This window comes from Colossoma macropomum, unplaced genomic scaffold (assembly GCF_904425465.1).
Source record: "Colossoma macropomum unplaced genomic scaffold, Colossoma_macropomum, whole genome shotgun sequence".
NCBI classification, from domain to species: Eukaryota; Metazoa; Chordata; class Actinopteri; order Characiformes; family Serrasalmidae; genus Colossoma; species Colossoma macropomum.
Window position 1 is genome coordinate 1,042,411 of NW_023495818.1, and position 20,348 is coordinate 1,062,758.

A 20,348-nucleotide genomic window follows, 5' to 3' on the forward strand; every position below is an offset into this window, starting at 1 on the left:
CCACAGCCGGCAAAAAAGCAAAAATAGAAAAGACGGTGGATGTAACAAGACAATGATCCACATTGCATCAAAATTAACATAGAACTACTTCAAAAAAAGAAAGATTAAGGTTTTTAATTCAACTTCATCATCCCAGGACTCGAATACTCTGCTTTGGTAAATCTCAAACATGATGCGCGTGCAGGATGGCCTATGAATATTTTTGAACTAGAAATGTTCTACATGGAAAAGTAGGGAAATAAATCTTAAATCAGGAATAAAAAGACTGAAAATAAATAATCATTTTGCATTAAAATGTGCATTAAAATATGATACAAAAGATTGTTTTATGCAGATAACTTTTTTAAAACAGCAAAATATGTAATTTTCCAGGGTAGGCAGTTTTTCCTTTTTGGTTCCACTCAGAGGTTCTTCCTCATGCTCTTAGGAAGTTTTTTCCTTTTGATTTTTGGTTCCTATCATTGTTTCCTCCTTAAGAGCTAATGAAGTTTTTCCTACTGAGTCTTGACTCTTCTACCTGTTTCGTCATGATGCCCTTAGGGAGTTTTTCCTATTGAGTCTTGATTCTTCTGAGTGGCTCTTCATTGATGCTCTTAAGGAATTTTGCTTAATAAGTCTTGGTTCCTCCGAGTAGTTCTTCATGATATTCTTTCCTTTGGAGTTTTGGTTCCTCCCAGTGTTTTGCCTTCATTTTCTCAAGGAGTTTTACTTTTTAACCCTTAGCTCTTCCCGGTGTTTTGTCCTCATGATCTCAGTGAGTTTTCCCTTTTGAATCTTTGTTTCTGTCAGTGTTTCGTCTTCATGTTCTAAGGGAGTTTTCCTTTGGGATTTGGTTCCTCTCAGTGTTCTGTCTTCTTATTCTCAACAGGTTTTATTTTTGAGTATTGGTTCTTCCCAGTGTTCTTTACTTGATTTTGGACAATATGCAGGGAGTATCTGCCTTTGTCACTGTTTAGCTTTGAAGTATTAACATGCTGGTGTCACGTATGAAGACACAGTGCTACAAAGACAGAACAGTTAATGCCGTCTGACAGAATGTCCTTCATGGCACTTGCAATTCCATGTCTGAAGCCCAGAGATAGGCAGTGTTCCTTCTGAAACATGTGTCTTTTCCCCCTCCCTTTGTTTCTTTCACAGCAGGGATGATCTGTTTTTGTTGTTTACAGGCTTTTTTTAATCACCTTGTGTGCTTGAAGTCTGTTTCTTGCATTTATATCTTTTACACACTACACACAAAGTGAAGCCAAAGTGACACCCCCTTATGCATACTGTACAATGAGAGCTCAAAAATGAAACTGAATGTGCACATGAACTAACATGCACTGACCAGCTCAATAAACCCACAGACAGACACACATCCAACACTAGAACCATTTTATAAACACGCTGCCCTATTTTTTGAAGAGTTCTGCTAAAATCTATACTTAAAGAAAGGCTGATTGAATATTCGCATACAGCCAAGCCTCCCTTATTCTTTCCTCCACAATGAGCTCTAATGATACGTTAAAACTCAATGCTGGTGAGGGAGTGCTATGACTTTTTTCAAAAACGTGAATCACTGTCATCTTTATCAGATGAGTTTTTTTTTCCTCACTGAACCATGGCTACACTCAGGCTTTGGCAGCATGTAAGAGGATAAGAAAAAGGCTTTTATGTTGGAAATCAGGTCATCCATACCAAGAGGCCGTGCGTGCTGTAAGAGTGCGAAGGGCTACATCCCCCCGTCCCCGATAAAATATAAAATCCGTACAGAAAATACTGACACTGAGGATGAATCGTGGCCTGCTGATTCTATCTGGGCTATCTGCAATTGGCCTCAAACAGATGTGGCTAGGGGATGTGACTCATGTCCCCCCTTTCCCTTCTCTTTACCACTCTTTTCTAAAACCTCTTCTGTATCCTGCTTTTATCCTCTGGCCCTATCTGTTTTCGCAGCAGCGAAAGCTGCCTCCCCGCTCGTCCTTGCCTCCTTTCTGTCCTATGAAGGTTTGGTAACTCACAGTTCACCTACTTCCTGCACTTCAGGCATCTTATTCAACACTGGTCTTACTATCAAAAAGAATTTTTTTGTATAACTTGCATACTTCTAAGGATTTAGAAGGCTGTGCAGTGAATTCATGGGTGTCCTCTCCCAGCTCTTTATCCCTTTTCTTACTGCTTTTCCAGTGCCTCTCGCTTTCTTGTGTGCTCTTCATTCCATCTGACTTGTCCACTCTACTTCTCTCTCGCTCTTGTTCACAGTCATCTCACCCCTCTTGGCATCCTCAGCTCTCCTAGATAAAGGAAGTTTGCTCTGTCAGAACTCTGCCCAGTAGACTACTGTCAATGGCATTCAGGTGGTTGAGGGGATGCAGTCTGGTTACATAAACGCTGCCCTTCCTGACCAATCAAAAAGCCCTAGTGCTGCATTTCATTACCCTTGCTGAGCCGAGGGTGGTCACGCAGGAGCTCAGTCGACTTCAGCAGTGTGGACACAGCCTATGGGCTGCCCTTGGGCAAATTTACTTCACCGGCCTTTCTCTGCTTGCCAGTAAACAAGAAACAGACACCTTGACCGCTAATTGCATGCACATTACTGGATCCTGCCTTCCGATGTAAAGCACTGATATGGGAAAGCTTTTTCCAGCATGGCAAGTTCAGTGAATAGGTACACTACCAGTCAAAAGTTTGGTGACTCCAAGCTCTTCATGCAAATGAGTACATCTTATTTGTAAGTTTACAATTATTGAACATACGCAAGTCTGAAAGTCAGGGTTATTTGGAGGAGAACTATGACGTGTGAAACTAAGATCTGTGGTAGTTTCTTGGGAATAATGCCATACATAACACATTTTATCCCCTTGTCAGCACTCATCACTTGAACCCAGACCCAGATCATCCCATGGGTTTTATGGGCACAAGCCACCAGGGGGCCCCTGTGAACAATTATGGCAAAATCGAAACAGTTTCCTGTTCAGCAAAGAACATGAACTCTCAATCAAAATCCTGAGATTCTCTACATCATTCCTCAATGTCCAGATCATTTTTCTCTTCAATCAATGCTTAGCAACCCACTATCCACCATAACTTCAAGCCTTCAGTTTTTTTAGCTGTAAGCCAGCAGTCCTGTGAATGTATTTTGAATTTGAAGCTTCAGATGTTCAGAAACTGGACGTCCATTCTTAAAAATGCCACAAAGGCTTCACTGTAGAAACATTTGAAATACAGATTTATAAAGGTAACACAGGTTCTTTGCCACTTCAATGGTGCTTCCTTCCTTTTGCATTATGTAGAGCTTCTTTAAGCTTTAAAAAGGTCTGTTACACATACGCACCTCATTTACAATACTAGTTCTCTAAAGGGGCATCCATTGAAACACTTACAGGGACCAAAAATTGGTTCTTCTGTGGCAGTGTTCCTAACCCTGGTCCTGGAGGTGCACTGTCCTGCACAATTTAGTGCTTTCCCTCCTTTAATACACCCATTTCGACACAGTAAGGGCTTGTTAATGAGCTGATTAGTTGGATCAGGTGTGTTGGGAGCAGGGAAAGCACTAAAATTAGCCATGCAATGTGCCTCCAGGACCAGGGTTGGGAAACACTGTTCTATGGCATCACACAAATGTGCTCGTCACGAGCAGACACATGCTTTACAGGCTTTATAGGTGCTGCAAAAAAGAGACAGTAGATAAAAAGCAGTGTTTTTATAGGTATTTAACTAAAAACAGCCCAAAAAGATATTTAACCCTAGTCAGTGATCAGTTTGTCGCTACATCTATTAATGCAAGACACTACTATGCAAAGCCACATTTAAACAGCATCCAGAAATGCTGCTGACTCCTCTTAGCTAGAGTTCATCTGAGATGGACTGATGCAAAGTGGAAACACATGCTGTGGTCTGACAAGTCCACTTATTAAATTGTTCTTGGAAATAATGGACGTTGTGTTCTCCAGGCTTAAGAGGAAAAAGAACATCCCGATTGTAACCAAGGCAAAGTTCAAAAACCAGCATCTGTCATGGTATAGGGGTGTATTAGCACCACAGGAATGAGTAACTTGCACCATTAATGCTGAGGGGTACATATACATTTTGGATCAACATATGCTGCCATATGTAGACAACATCTTTTTCAGGGGCGACCTTGCTTGTTCCAGCAAGACAATGCCCAGCCGCATTCTGCATGTATTACAACAGCTAGCCTGCCGTCCAGACCTGTCTCCCATTGAAAATGTGTGGCACTTTATGAAGCGCTATATATGACAAAGGAGACCCCGGACTGTTGAGCAGCAAAAGTGTTATATCAAGCAAGAATGGGAAAAAATTCCACTTTCACAACAACAATTGCTTTCATCAGTTCCCAAAAGATCACTGAACACTGTTAAAAGGAAAGGTGATGTAACACAGTGGTAAACATTCCCCTGTCCTAACTTTTTTGGAACATGTTGCAGGCACCAAATTTAGGTGTGTAAGACAGCATATCAAATGTTGAAACTGAGAAATTCTATTGTTTTTTGAAAAATATACGCCCATTTTGAATTTGATGCTGACAACACGTTCCAAAATAGTTGGGACAGGGGCATGTTTACCACTGTGTTTCATCAGCTGTTCTTTTAACAACACTCTGTAAGCGTTTTGGAACTAAAGAAGACCAACTGCTGTAGTTTTGAAAGTGAAATGCTTGCCCATTCTTGTTCGATATAGGCTTTCAGCTTCTCAACATTTCTGGATCTCCTTTGTCATAGTTTTCATTAGGTTTTCTGAGCCCATGCAGTGAATCATGTCTGTTTTTAATGCGGTGCCACCTGAGAGCCCAAAGATCATGGCCAGCAAATTCTAGTTTTTGGCCTTGTCCCTTGCATACAGAGATTTCTCCAGGTTCTCTGAATCCTTTTATTGTTATTATGTACTGCAGATGATGAAAAGAAAAAGTTCTTTGCTGTTTTACATTTTTTGTTTTACAATTTCTTGAATTGTTGCACTGTTTGATCATGCAGTCTTTCACAGAGTGGTGAACCCCTCCCCATCTTTACTGCTGAAAGGCTCAGCCTCTCTGGGATGCTTTTTTTATACCCAGACATGTTACTGACCTGTTGCCAATCAACCACCAGGTGTTTTTTCTTTTACACAATTACGCATTACACAACTTTACCAGCTTTTTGTTGCTCCTGTCCCAACTTTTTTGGAACGGGTTCTTGACAACAAATTCTAAATGGGCATATATTTTTTCAAAAAAAACAAATTTTCTCAGTTTCAACATTTGATATGTTGTCTTTGTACTATTTTCAATTAAATATAGGGTTTAAATGATTTACACATCATTGCATTTTGTTTTTATTTACCTTTTGCACAGCGTCCCAACTTTTTGAAAATGGGACTGTACATTTTCCCTACTGTCCTAACTGTTTTGGAAATGGGTTTGCACATAATCTTGCTATTGTTTTGTTTTATATGACTATAGAGTAGTGGAATACATAGGATAATGACTGTGCTGCTGTAAGCAATAGGCTATAACATCATAACATTGCAGGAGCAGGACATGGTGCATTTGGAAAATGTATTGTCTAGTAACTTGCTATTGTCTTTATGCAACCAGGGCAGGACAACACAGTCCTTTCTGGACTAATAACTGCATTAATAATGCCTTAACAGACTTCTTTTAAGCTGTTTAGAATGATTTTAATTTCTGTATTTATTAGCTAGTGTAGTTTAACACAGTTTAAACATTGTTTTAAATAGATGAACAATAATTTAATGTTACATTAGCCTGTCATTTTATTAAAGAGGCTTGTTCAGAACCATTTAGATTCTTCCTTGAATGAAAGACTCACAGAAAGACTGACTGACTAAATGTGCCATTATGATATCTTGCTGCAGTTGTGGTGCTCTTGTAACCTGCTGTGATATAAGAAAAAATACTGTTAGGGGTCCACCAAACACTTGTTCCCAGGAGCGTATAACTTGATGATTTAGGCCTTCTCAAACCATTCAGATGTTTAAAAAACGTTGGGCCCAAATGATTTTCAATACTTTTGACAACAGGTCAATAGCTCTATATAGCATTCATTATTTAGGCAAACCCTATTCTCCACACCAAAGAACATATCTGAACAACTTTTATATGCCAGAAAACTTCTACAAGTATTTTTATCTTACTTAAATAATAATTAAAATCAAACATTACTCAATTTTTAAAAGAAACAAAGCCATCCCCCAACATTTGATGGATGGTATGTAAAGACATTAAAGTCCAATAGTAGCTGTAACAATTTAAGTGAGATTTGGTCTCATAGTGAGGGGCGGCGGTGGTTAAACATGCTGTAGGTTAGTAGTGCCTCCACACATTGATGTGTGTGATTCATCAGTTATTCACATCATGGTGTTACTGCTGGTATTACTTTCGCTAAAATAGGTCAGTGATCAAAACAATGTGTCATTCACTTCGCACATTTACTCATCACATTTATGGATCGGGGTGGAAATAAACAAGGCGACAAGAATGTGCGATCATTTTGGCATTGTTCTAGGGCCTCACCCACGCTCTGGCTTAATTTGTCACACCACCTGCTAGGTCTCCTCCTCTCTTTGTTCCGTACAAGCATACAAACACATGTACATGCATGCCAGACATACATAAGTGGCTACTGATTATAACAAGTCTTCTTGTTCCTTTAGTGTGTTACATGTTTAATCCAAGTAACACATAAATTCACTTTATTGTTCAGCCACGTAATACTTGTTTATAAACACAGTTACAGCCAAGTGCTATTGTTCATTTCAAGTTCTTCAAATGGAGACAAGATATTATGTCCTCCATCCATATAAGCAAACATGTATAAACACACAAGCACACAAGACTCTCTCATGCTTTAAACCCCCGGCCTGATAGCCTTCCTGCGCTAAGCCTCTAAACGACATGTAAAAAGGCCCCAGGGTGGAAGTCATGTAGAAAAGAACAAGCCTTCCGGATTCCCTGCTCGTCTTTAAGGATGAAAGGTCCGCGGCCTACACGGAGAAGAGAGAAGAGGACGCCGGTGGAAATCTCTTTCATCCCTGAGGGGTTTTGCAGAAAGAAAAGAACTGGGGTTCGAGCTCTCTGCTGTGTCGGACGCCGCTGAAAGAAGACGCTAACCCTGGCATGGGGGAGGCGAACGCGGGTAAAATCTGAAAGACGCCTGGCCCCTCAGATCTCTTTTATTGGATTACGTCGCATGGAGCGGACTTAAAAACGTCTGGCATTTTAATAAACCTCTCTAGTGTTGCTACACTGCCATTTACACAAAAACAAACAGGAATTCAAAAATAAAAATCAACAAATACAAAGCCGTAAAAATGAAATGAAAAGCTTGATTGTGTGACAGCTGCCAGTAATCAGGAATTTACACAGGCCCTGAACAAAGCATCATCATCATCACCACCGTTAAATATAGAACTAATCAATTTACTGGCTCTAATTTGATGAAGGAAAAAAACACAAACATCAAAAACCATCAATAAGGCCTAATGGCTTGACTGGGTCTAATTGAGCAGAATAATCAAAATCAGTTTGGGTGCTGTTCAAGCCATCAACACTAAAAGTGTTTAACGAACGTGCTGAGATCCAGCGCCGCGATTGGCTCAATGAGCCGCACCAATGAGATTAAGCCTGAATGCAATTAAATGACCTGTAAAACCGTCAAAGCGTCAGACCTTCCAAACTTTGCATCTCATGAAAGAGTAAAAGCTTTTTTCTTCACCATAAGTCACTGATTATGTGATTGTGTGATCGTATGAATAAACTGGACTAAGTAACCTTAGTCATTCATTCCCTCCTTTTAAGACCTGCCATGTCAAATGGCATGTTTGACTGAGTACGTTAAGGAGCATTAGAGAGTCTCTAATTGTAGGCAGGCAGGCCGAAGAGCTCTGGCCTGAAGTCCTCCATGCTGTCCAGCAACAGCGTGGCCTCCAGGGTCAGGCTGCGATCCAGGTTCTGGTCAGGGATCATGACGACTTGCATGCCAGCTGCCAGGCCTGCCTTCACCCCATTGGGCGCGTCCTCAAACACCAGACACTGTGGAGGAAGAACCAAATATTCATCATTAACTGAACTGCTTTTATTTGAATGCATTGGGTTGGTATAAACAGAACTGAATTCAGTGCAGTGACTGTGGAGCAGAGATGGCCCGACACTAGAAGTGGGCAATGGAATGTTTAACATTTTTGTGACAACTTACACCACAGTGTGCTTTTCTAAGCATATCATAGATATCGTCAGTACTTAAAGAACTAGGTTGTTCTCATAAACATGGCAAATATTGGGACCCAATTTACAAAAATTAAAACCACTAAAATCTTTTTCTTGGAATATACAAACAATGATGCCTAGTTGAATAATAAAAAGTAAACTTCAATGATTAAAATGAATTTAAATAGATTTTTTTTTTAACATTTTCTAATTTAAGTCACTAAATTGATTAATCTGTAAATGTATATTTCACAACTTTTCATTTCACAATGTGTACACTATGTATTTTAAAGCTAATTATTAAATATATTATTAAATAAATTATATATTTTGCAATTATATAGTGTTCTGCAATTTTATCTCATAGCCATAACAGTAAAAAATACGAAGAAAAAAATATATAAAATATAATATAAAATATAACGTAAAAAATAAATATTGAAAAACAATAATGTGAAACATACACTGCGGTATTGAAAAAAATGGTAAAATAGAGAGGTCTTCTATTTTAGAGGGATCTTCTATTTTCTATTTTAAAGGGTCTTTAAAATAGAAAAATGAACTGCACAAACTTCTTCCTGTACCATAGAGAATCTGATCTACAAAATTATATGAATATTGTTTATGTGCATGATGCTTGTGACACTCATTTATGGACATATTTTGAGGTGGTGTCATGTGAACGACCCAAAGAGAGCTTATATAGTCCTGTTCAACGGGATTTAGTGCAGTGCAGTATGTGAAACACTGAATTATTGTACACTGCAGTTTTTGATAGTTCTTGAGAGCATGTGGCCTAAATATCATGACAGATATAGTGCATCACATACTCCAATCCAGTACTGCTTTTTTTTAAATTTCCGACACTGAAATTTTACGTTTTAAAATCTTTAATTGAAGCACTCAAGAGGGCTATGTAAGACTATGTAACACTTTACATTACAGTTTCGTGAACTGCCTACCTTAACAACAGCTGGCTGCTTTGCGTCTTTAGTTATCCAGTGAGTTCTAGGCTAGTTCTGAAAAAGGTCTAATATTCTTTTTAAAAATGTGAACTAGAGTAAAAATGTCTTTCTAAATTTTCCTCCATTTCAGTGTGTAGTCTGAATGTGGATATGACCCGTGATATATTGAACCATGGCACATTTTAAGTAGCTGATTGGCTTGTCATTTGCATGAAGTACATAAAATCTTTATATCGCTGTTTGCTTCACTCCACTGCAGTTTCCATAAAACCCTAACACACAACTGCCACCTGACTCCATACAAATAAATGAATTGTGTAATGAAAATTGCCTAAATTCACTGTAATGTAAAGACAGCTTGACAGTACCATGCTGAAACAAACACTCTACCAATCTACAGGAAGAAATACAGAAACAAGAGAAACATCAATGTGAAGATGTGCGCAACACACATTTGCAATACACATATACAATACATATTGTTTTTATATTAGCATTAAGCTACACGTGGTTGCTGTTATTTTGACCTACATTACTTTGTTTTACCTCATGTTGAGGTACAAGCTATTCTGAGACATTTTAGGCCAGATTTGTAACTGATCAGATCTTGTTTTTTACTTCTCATATCTGATACAGCATTTTCTGCTGCTCTGTTGGTTTTGGCATGATACCAATAATGTGTATCTGATCAATTCCATCTCTATAGTGGAGGAAATGGTTGCAACAGCTAGATGGATATCCCAACCGAGTCTACAGGGCCCCGTAGGCACCACACTTTTGCCCTCTTTCTGCTCTCAGCACACCTGTAGACTCAGGGAGAACGAACGTGGTGCCCAGGGGTCCCCAAGGACTGAGTTTGAAAATACTGTCCTAAGAATAAAATAAAAGGTTAGACAGAAGTCTGTAGGTGAAGGTGTACTATAGGGTGATAAAGAAGGTTATGGATTACGAGCGAATGGCATACACTTATAGAAAAAGGCCCTTCATTCATAATTTCCAAGTTGAAAAGAAGCAGCCTTCAAATGCCTCAGTAAAGCAGAATGTACATGGGAGCGCTGAGCAGCGCATCTGAATATAGCCCTACTTTCTGCCGTCTTATTCATCCACTACCACTTCCTGCTTTATCCCTCGCCTTCTTTACGTATGGAGGAATAAGAGACTTCCAGCTGTGTGCTTCGTACAGAGTTCCTCTTCAAGTCACCATAATGCAGTCTATGTTGCAGGAGCCCCACTGAGTGGGTTCAATATGTGCTGCAAGTTGTATCTTACTTAGCCTCCTGACAAGTGGTCCTGCTGTGAACTCTTCAGCTGACTCCATACAAAAAAAAAATCAGCCTTGAAGGACTATGTTAACTTAAACAGCATCTGCAAAACATTTGTTGGCACAAACACACACGAACTACAATTCTCTAAGCGTTTTTTGCAGTATTTTTGTTTAGTCGGACGACAGAAAGCAGCTTGTATGCAAAAACTAGTTGTAATCACACTGAGAAAGAAAGTCCTTGCATTCCTCCCCATTCTGCTTTCTGTACACAAAGAACAAAAAACGAACCCACTTGACTTCACCATGAATGGACCTAATTGACTTCTGTGATGTCACTAAGCCCCTCGCATGGCGGACTGGAAGCGTCACGCACAAAAGGCCGGCGGAAATACGGCGCACTTTGGAGAGGAAGGCTTAGCTAATTCCCTTGTGTCGAGGGCCGCAATTAAAACTCTTAATTACGCAAAAGAGCCCCGCAAATGACCCGTAATCAGAGACTCTTGCATTGTGAGAACGGAAGAAGGGGAGGGTGGATAGGGGGCCGGAACACAAAAGCATAGCGTCACATATTGTAGCGGCTAATATTGGCTTTGTCGCTGTCAGCCATTTGAAGTGGAGCGGCATCACTCTCGTCGGATTAGGGACGGTCTGGGACGCCTCATGCCAAAGAGAGTTGGTAATTAGTCATGGCTTCTGTACGAGGCAGCCGCCGAATGCATGTCAATCACCCTGGCAGCTGAGAAGGGAAGAGACAGGGACGTTCACACAAACACCGCTAATTAAGACAGTGAGTCTGTGATTTGAGAGATGCCTTAGACCAAGACAGTGAGTGAGTGCTTTTGGAGACAACAAGGTGCTTCTTTATAGCCTTAAGAAAAAAAAACTCTGATAGTGGTGATTTGATTAAATATTATACGTGAAATAATAATATATAGTCACATGGTTCCGCGCTCAGTTCTGGTCCTGGTGATTTCCCTGAACAGATATGCCTGATTCAACTTTTATCTGTGCACATTTAATATAACATTTTTGTGCCAAATTTCTCCCCTTTGCCAATTCCATCAGCTAGCTAGAGGCCATCTGTTTACACTGGAAAGATCCCACCCTTTAATAAAAAGAGCCAATCGGCTTGTTGGTTTAATCTGGAAGCAGAGATATGTGCATAAGCAGTACCCACAACAAGCTGAAATAAGCTGTTTTTTGTGTTATTCAGAAAATATGTGTCTTTTTGTCATAACAGTTTTATTGTGGTTGCTGAATAATTCTCCTAATGGATAGTAAGCCTTAAAAGGATGATCCAGTGTTTTTCAACCTAATCTCCATCTCCTGCATCTGTAACATACAGCCAATTACCACATTTTCAAGGTAGAAGAGAAAACCTGCTGACTCAAAACACACTTATAATAGAAGCCAGTGGGCAGGTGTGCCTGCCCATTGGTTTCTATTATAAGAGTTTCAAGTCAAAAGGTTTTCTGTTCTTTCACTAGTTAAAGAGAAACTTGTCAAAATTGTCTACATGCTGCAAATGCGTCAGACAAAAACTGAGCTGGAATATTCCTTTATGGTTAATAAGAGAATAATAAAACTGAGTTTAATGGGTTGTTTGTTTAAGCCTGATATAAACTGTAGCTGACCGGCAAAGCTTTTTGTGCCACTGTCGCCAACAGGCGCAGTTCCACAGTTCTTAGTTTCCACAATCCTATGTTTATACCACAACAAACCAAATGTGAACTGGATGTTTTTGTCCATTTAATAAAAGAATAAAAGAAAAAAAATTTCATGAAGGGTCTCACAAAAAAGTCCCACTTCTAGTTTTGTATTATAACACCTTCAGAGGTTAATAGCAAGTAATGTTTGTTTTTTTGAGCTTGAGACGTTCCTTTCGGAGCAACTAAGCAGGGACGCACTGATATGGGAATTGTCTGTTACTATATACCTGCTAAGTTTCAGCAGCTAAGGACTAGGATTGCTAATCAGCCAATCCGGCCACTTAGGCTCGTCCTTTTACAAAAAGACAAATTGTTTATAGTAATTATTTACATGGCAATCATCAGCTAAAATTTCATGACAGTGACAGGCCTAGTCAGTAGCCATCAGTTTTTGTTGCTATATGCCATGAGCTACAACTTTCCTCTCATCTGCCAGCGTTCCAAACCTTGGTGATGGAAAATTTCCTACCTCTGTCTCCACACACACATTCAAAAGCACAAGCGCGATTATTCCGTGACAATCACTGTGTAATGAGTGGGTAGACACAAGACACAACGGCTGAGTGAGCATAAACACATCTGAGTGCAGCCGCAGTAGAAAAGGAGAGTGAAGGAATATTTGTGTGTTTTTGTTTCTGCTCTGTGAGGCTACCTAAGGTCAAAGGGCCGCTCAGACCACCAAACAAGATGCACACCTAACAAATATCCCTACAATTTCTTTTCCAGTACAATTACAAAGACAGAGATGATTAACTCAAAGTCTAGAGTTATTATGGAGGTTTGGCTGTGCTATTTAAATGTGGTAATTACATAGTTACGTATTGTATTACATTATATTTAAGGTTTGAACATTCTTTTGTTCCTTTAACTTAAGTGTCAATATCATGGAAAAATATAGAATTTTGGTAACATTATAGTATAGTATAGCCTCTTACTATAGGATAGTATAGTATAGTATAGTACAGTAATGATTATCTAATAGTTTGTTAGCAACATTTAATAATTATACTATTGTTACTCATGCATTATGTACAAATAACTAATAATTGTGAAGTGCGGACATTTAATCATTAGTTGATTTACAATGATTCAGATATTTGATACTCAAAACTGACATAAGTTGAAATTAGAGCTGGGCGATATGGCCAAAATGTTATCACAGTAAACAAAATTCATATCGTTCGATATTGATACATACCGCGATAAATGTCAAATCATGATTTCTTTCAAGTTTGAAGGCTGATTTTTGGTCCTGGGTGGTTAATTGCTGTTTTAAACTATCCTTTATGGTCGGAACACGACAAACACTCGCCAAACAGTGGAACATTTCACAAATCTGTCATGGCAGAGTGGGAGAGAGTGTCTGCTGAGCTGTTTTAACCGCTGAAAAAGCATGGTTATTTTGTAATAGTCATAATTTAAGAAAGAAAACAGATTATTTTTAGCTGGTGAGGAGCGCTCGGCTACCCCGCTACAAATGACATCACAGTATTCAGACACCAGCCAGCGACGACTGGATTTCTCTATACTATCGTAGTCGTTTAAGTGGTGAACTACAAAATATCAACACCAGACAAACAGAGTCCTCCTTTTAGGTATGTTTAAACTGAAAGTGCTGCTTCAAGTTAGTCAGCTGCTAAAAACAGTTAGCCTGGTAAGACAGCGCTCTCCCGCTCTCCAGTGTCTCACAGCTTCCTCAGTTTACTTTCGTTTAAATCAGGGCTGTAATTTACATGAACCCCCTTCTTTCTTTCACTTTCGTTGCTTGGGAATGCACTAATACTAAATTATGACTGTCCGAGCACTGTTACAGCGCTGTAGTTGTGAGGATTGTGATTTAACGCTGCTAAAGCTTGTTAGGATGTACAGAAAGAGGTGAGTTCGCTGTAGGACAGTATAGTTACACTCATGCCTGGTCACAGGAGAGCAGATCGCCGGTCGCTCCACTCAAACAGGGAATGTATAACTCCACATTTCTGACGTTGCTAAAGACTCATCTTACTCGTGGCCCCCTCCCTCTCTAATCATGTAGAAAAACTCGGAAGTGCACCCTCTCCTGGTGACAGCGGAGTAGCGTCGCCTTCCTTGCAGTAGAAAACACCACCAAGGCTTTCGCTGAACATGGGAGTGTGAGAATGGTGTATTATATCGAACATTTATCAAATATGTTGTATCGCTCTATCGAGGAGAAGTTATATCGCGATATCATTATCGTTTTATCACCCAGCCCTAGTTGAAATATTAAGGAAATACTTAAAAACAGTTCATAATAATTCTGAACTCTCTACATTCAATAGTTTTTTACAATCATACAACTTTCTGATGCATAAACTGTTTCTTAATGCTAAGTTAACCATTATTATGTGATTAAAATATACTTCTTAAAACCATTAATAATCAGTAACTGGGTTTCTAATATAAAGTTGTGACTTCATAACGTATTTCTAAATATTACTGATCACACCTAAATATAATATATACAATATTTACAGTCCTTTACTTACTTGTATGTCACCAAATAAATGGTTTATAATGGTTTATAAATTAAATGGTAGCATTTATTGCTGCATAAGTAAAATGGACATAAATGTTAACTACAGTTAACAAATTACTGTTGCTAGACACTAAAACACAATGATGTTTCATCAAAAATTCACATCATCATAAAATATTTTCTGGTCTACTTAAAAACACAGTTTGAAAGTTCAGAATCCAATGAGTTCAATGAGAAACGAGTGAGAAATAATTATTTATCTTTTAAGTACTGAAAAATTCCTTGTCATTCAATACCATGGCCAGTTTTATCAGTATTCCTGAGCCAAAAAGCAGGCTTGTTCCAAAATCTAGAGTGGTGATTGTCTAAATTATATTCTGTATGCACGTTATTAATGTCAGCGATTCTTGATTAGTCTATACCTCATTGTGCTTTGTAAATACACCTGTTTTTACCTGCTATATTTATGGTTCCGTTTGAAATTTGAAAGAAGGTATTGTAATAGGTGATCATTCGAGAATCAGTATCAAAGTCAAGGTATCGCTTTCCTCACTGGTAGAGGAAGTTTTTGAACAATACTTTAATTGTCGACAAAAACTGCAAATTCTACAAGTTAAGAACAAACGCAATTTGTGCTTAAGGACAAATTTTTGGATGCAGCCAGAAACCGCAAATCATATTAGTCCTAGAAGTTAAACCTCATTACTATGTTGGCTATATCATGGGCTACTATCCAACCACACAAACTACAGGAGGTAAACAGTAGGAATGAGATAAACCAGTCTCAGTCAGTTAAAGACATTTGACAAGGACAAAGCTATAAAGGCAACACCACTGGGACAATTGTGTTTCCCTCAAAACCCCGCAGTGCAAGACTGAATAAAATCTCTCTCGATGGACTGTTGCTCTTGCCAAATGATGCATGGTGCTCACTTGTCATTTAAGCTCAGATTGAGAGCTTGGAAAACAAAGGTAGAGGATGACGATTACAATAAGCAGCTTGACACACATGAAAGCTGACATTTAGCACTTGATCTGTGCATATCCAAACCAGGCTGCGCACACACGAGCCCTTATCGCTTAAAGTGAACTGCTGACGACCCAACATGATACAGACGCGACCTGACACATCCGCGTCCATCTGTGGTCCAGCGCTCATGGAAAATGTCACGAGCCAGATGACCACTGCACATCCCAGTGACTCGCGGCTCCACCGCATACGGCTTACGCAAAAAGCTACATATACATACGAGTGCGTTTGCACCCTTTCTCGCATGCAGACGCACGATCACAAATGCCACACTCACATAGGAGAATGAAAATAGCCTGGAACAGTGAAGGAGTTCTGACAGGCAGAGGAAAAATCTCATTAAAATTACCTCTTCCTGTCAGAGCCGGCGAAGGAAGGCAGGCCTATGAAACATGGCACAAACCCTAATATAGAGCACTGTATAATGTAGCCCTGGGGGATGGATACATACATAGGCCCACACAAATACACACATTCTTTATGAAGGCATCAACAGTCTGGCGAGAAGTTAAAAAAATAATAATAATAAACCCATCAGTCAAACTGACTAATATAGTGTCTGACAGTGAAGACAATCATCGGGTTGCCTGTTTCTCCTCACATCTGTTAATTACTCCCTGTCTGGAATAGTATGCTCACTGTATAAAGCACTGGACGAGAAGGGTAAGAGAACAGCAGCTAGAACAACCTGTCAGGAAGCACTTGTACAAGACCTAGTCTGTGTCTTTTCACTCTTTAGTTGAAGTGCAAAGACCGCACAGCAGTGTTTAGATAGCTAAAGAAATGTTTGGATACGTCTGACAGTCATGCTCGAAACCACATGCTAAACCAAGAGCGACCGCAGGGACCCCCTTACCCCAAATTCACACTAGACACATCAGCAACACGATACGACAGCAGAAGTGAATCGCAAGGCTCCATTTGTAAGGCATGAAAAGCGACTCTTTTTCTTAAATAGGCCAACGACACTGTACTATATTATCATTTTAAACATGCACCGCTTAATAAGCTGTTTGTACTATGGATGCCAGCAAAACGTGTGCAGGGTACATTATCCTGCTGAAAGAGGCCACTGCCACAGGGGAATACCTTGGCAATGAAGAGGTGTACCTGGTCTGTATTGATGTCTAGGTAGGTGGCACGTGTCAAACTGATGCCCACAATGCCCAGACACAGGACTTACCAGAAGAACATTGCCAAGAGCATCACACTTCCTCCAACGGCTTGTATTCTAGTTTGTCTCTCCTCAGATTACTGTCAATAGGTACTCTCCACCGCCGACCAGGAGCACGCCACAAGCCTTTCCATTTCGGAGATGGTCCAACACAGTCGTCCAGCCATGACAATTTGGTCCTTTGGCTTCATGCTTGCCTATTTCATCCACATTCAACACATCGACAACAACTGACAGTCCATTTACCATCTAATATATCCCAAACCTTGACATGTGCCATTGTTACAAGATAAATCAATACTGTTCGCTTCATCAGTGAGTGGTCATACTGTTTTGTCTCATCAGCGTAGTTTACAACACTATAGAACAAAACATATCCCAATTTTTCCCCCATTAGGGTAAATAAGAACACTCTACATCACAAATATAAAAGTCATGATTCTCATTTAATTGCATCCATTAATGTGATTAATTGCAATTAATTAATTTTGCTATTTCCAGTCTCACCCCCATTCTTAACCCCCATGCTATTTCATGCCCCACAGTTTGAATACCTGTGCTATAGAAAGCGAGCATGTGTGATTGGAATGGATCTCATTATAAGTTTATGCGGAAAAAAAAACAGACTCAACACTAAAAGTAAGATTTCAGGGCTCACATTTTGACAGACATAAAAAAAACACACATCTAGCACAGCCGGGTGGACTAAAGCACTGGTTAAAATGAAGCTGTATCTGCCATCAGACAGAAAACAAAAAAGAAGTGCTTTTATGTTAACTGGCCTTTAGCAGCATTAGTAGTCATACACCACTGTGCAAAAGTCAGATACCAGCCTTTCATTTATTTTATGTCCAGTCAAAACAGCCATTAAGTGCAGGCTATTCATTTTTCAGCATCAAGAAAAAAGCAGAAAACATTTTAACAGGGAATTACACAAAAGCTTTAACAACTGAATATATTATTAATTTTTTTTCATTACTTAGTTTGTCCACCTTTTGCCTTTAGCTTAAGCTGCTATTTTTGGGAGACTTGCTTTCAGTGTTTCAAATAAATCTGCAGAGATATTTTTCCACACCTCCAAAGTTCAGTCTTTAAAGTTGAATGCTTTGCCTGCTTCTAATGATCCAAGAAACCCCAAAAACAAAAAACTTACCATGTTATATGTCTAGTTTCTTCCTATTTGTCTATTTTCTTTTCTCAGAAACTGCTTCTACACATCCTTTCAGACCCATAGTGTCGAGTGGAAGGATGGACAGAAACACCTGAGGGTTTTTACAGATATGAGGAATGTGTCTTGATTTTCTCTCAAAGAAGAACACCTTAGTGTACTGTTTCTCTGACAGTATGTCCTGTTTTTCACCTATTTTCTTTTGCGTTATTCAAGAGCAACGTCTCATAGCTCATAAATATCTCCTGATTAATGAATAACTTGTACATAATGGCTGTTTTAACCGTAAAGTAAATGAATGAAGGGTGGTCTGTGACTTTTGCGTGCTATATGTCTCTATCCTTCTGTATATGTCTGTGTATATATGAGTCTATAGAGAAGACTGCTGAAGCTACTCTCAGGCCTGAGGGAAAAAATACAAATGGAAAGTGGGTGAACAGTGGGTGTTTAACATAAGTGTATACATCGGCATATTTCTGTTAGTACGTGTGTGTGCCCGTAGAGAAAACTGTTGAAGCTATTCTCAGGACAAGGGAAAAATATATACATGAACATAAGTACACATTCTGCTGTATATGTTTTAGAAGTGAGTAAGTAAAAGTATGTGTGTGTAGAGCTCTGTTAGTGTATCTGTGTGTAGAAACGATTGTTGACGCTATTCTCAGGACAATGACAGATTGCAGGCTGCATCTTTCAAACGAGCAGTGAGCCTGGGGGGCAGTCCAGATAGGGGGCGATGTGGAATGGTTTATTATCTGTGCTACAGGAAAAAAAAAAAAAAAGAGAGAAAGAGAGCGAGCGAGCAGAACAAGCCCACTACTTCTCACACTTTATTAAAGCTGTGACATGTGAGTCGATGGCCATTGCATGGAAACGGCGTGTGCTCGGCCGCTAAATGTGGCCCAGACTAATCTCTGGTCATCATGGCTTCAATTTTATTCCTTAATAGCCAGCTACTGCAAACCTGGGGAAATCAGGAGCACTCTGGTCAATGGAAGACTGGCCTTTCAGACTGAAGAGGATAGGGAAGGCAGTCTGACAGGCCAAGGTGAAAAGGTCGATTTCCCCTGGTCTCACGCCCAGACGCAGATGCAATCTCATACGGATGGATCTAAAAGGAGTCTCAGAAGTGCCAACCTCGCCAGTGCATGACGACTGGCCAAAGAAATCATTTATCAAGTAGTACTGCAAATCAAATGTACTGTACCATAGCTTGTGGCTTGGCTGTGGCTGAGGAAGTCAATGTTTTAGCTACATAAGTTTGAAATTAAGCCAGTGTGTCTTCTTGAAGTTTCTAGAAACTTCCATGAAGCAAACTCCTTCCTAAGAATTCTCCCATTTCTGAGAACACTGTTCAGAGGAACTTGGTCAGCACATCTGTTGTCTTTATTGATGAAAGCATAAAACCACTTTCACTCCTCTGTGCCATTCTGTGCTAAATGATAACCTCCACTGAAAAGGATTAAATAACTCTTTTAAAATACATTTTGCCATTTCCAGAGACTCAAAAGAGCTTAAAAATAGAAAAGTGAGGGGAAAAAAGCATTGGTGTGCTTTTTTTCAACACCTGATAATAAATTTGACTTAAACTTTAATTTCATATCTCATTTCCCAGCACCTGCTTGACCTTTCACCCACATGGGGCCGAGAGAATGATCAATACTATAAAGCTCCTTAATAAACTAACACACACGCACACACAAACACACTTGAGTTCTGCTGCCCACACACTTTTCAAGAGGTTTTTGAACTTGAACAGCTCTTTCTGTAAATACTCCCCACTCAAAGCTGGAGGTTTGATAAAGTGCTCAATGGGGATTTGAGCAGTAAAGCCAGAATAAGAAAAAAATCCTCGTCTTGGGATTGGGCCACTGCAAAAATACATAAACACACTGAACACGCGCACAGACATATGCATATATTTGCACTTTTCACAAAATATTGTACCAGAAAGAAACAGACCATACAACATTGTAGAAGACATGCCATTGTGCATTGCACACTCAGAATTCCAGCCTCATTTTAATAGCTTAACTGAACATACAAATTGCTCACTAGGGTCACACTGACAAACGAGGTCCTTCCAGGCTATGCACTGAACACACTTCAAAGCTGAATTCATGGGTCAGCAATCTAACGGCTTCAATTTAATGTTCCTTGGGTCGAGGCCAAAGAAACTTCAGTCAATGCAATAAAGCAAGCTGAAAGCAAAGACTAATATCTGCAGGTTGCATTTCTCAAACAGCATTATTACGTCATTTAGTGCTGTTTACAATATTGCCCGCATCAAGTCAAACATTCAGAAAGGAATTCTTAGCAAAGGCGAAATCAAAGTTGTCAA

At 39.5% G+C, this 20,348-nt stretch overlaps 1 protein-coding gene across 1 annotated transcript in view; it reads right to left on the minus strand.

Moving 5' to 3' along the window:
* Positions 1–6,636: 6,636 nt before the first annotated feature.
* LOC118803062 (pseudouridine 5'-phosphatase) overlaps positions 6,637–20,348 on the minus strand; it is a 31,668-nt gene continuing 17,956 nt past the window's right edge. The window contains exon 4 of the mRNA XM_036563568.1: positions 6,637–8,029. Coding sequence (XP_036419461.1) covers positions 7,853–8,029 — 177 coding nt within the window. The 3' untranslated portion in view covers positions 6,637–7,852. The remainder of the gene's footprint in view (positions 8,030–20,348) is intronic.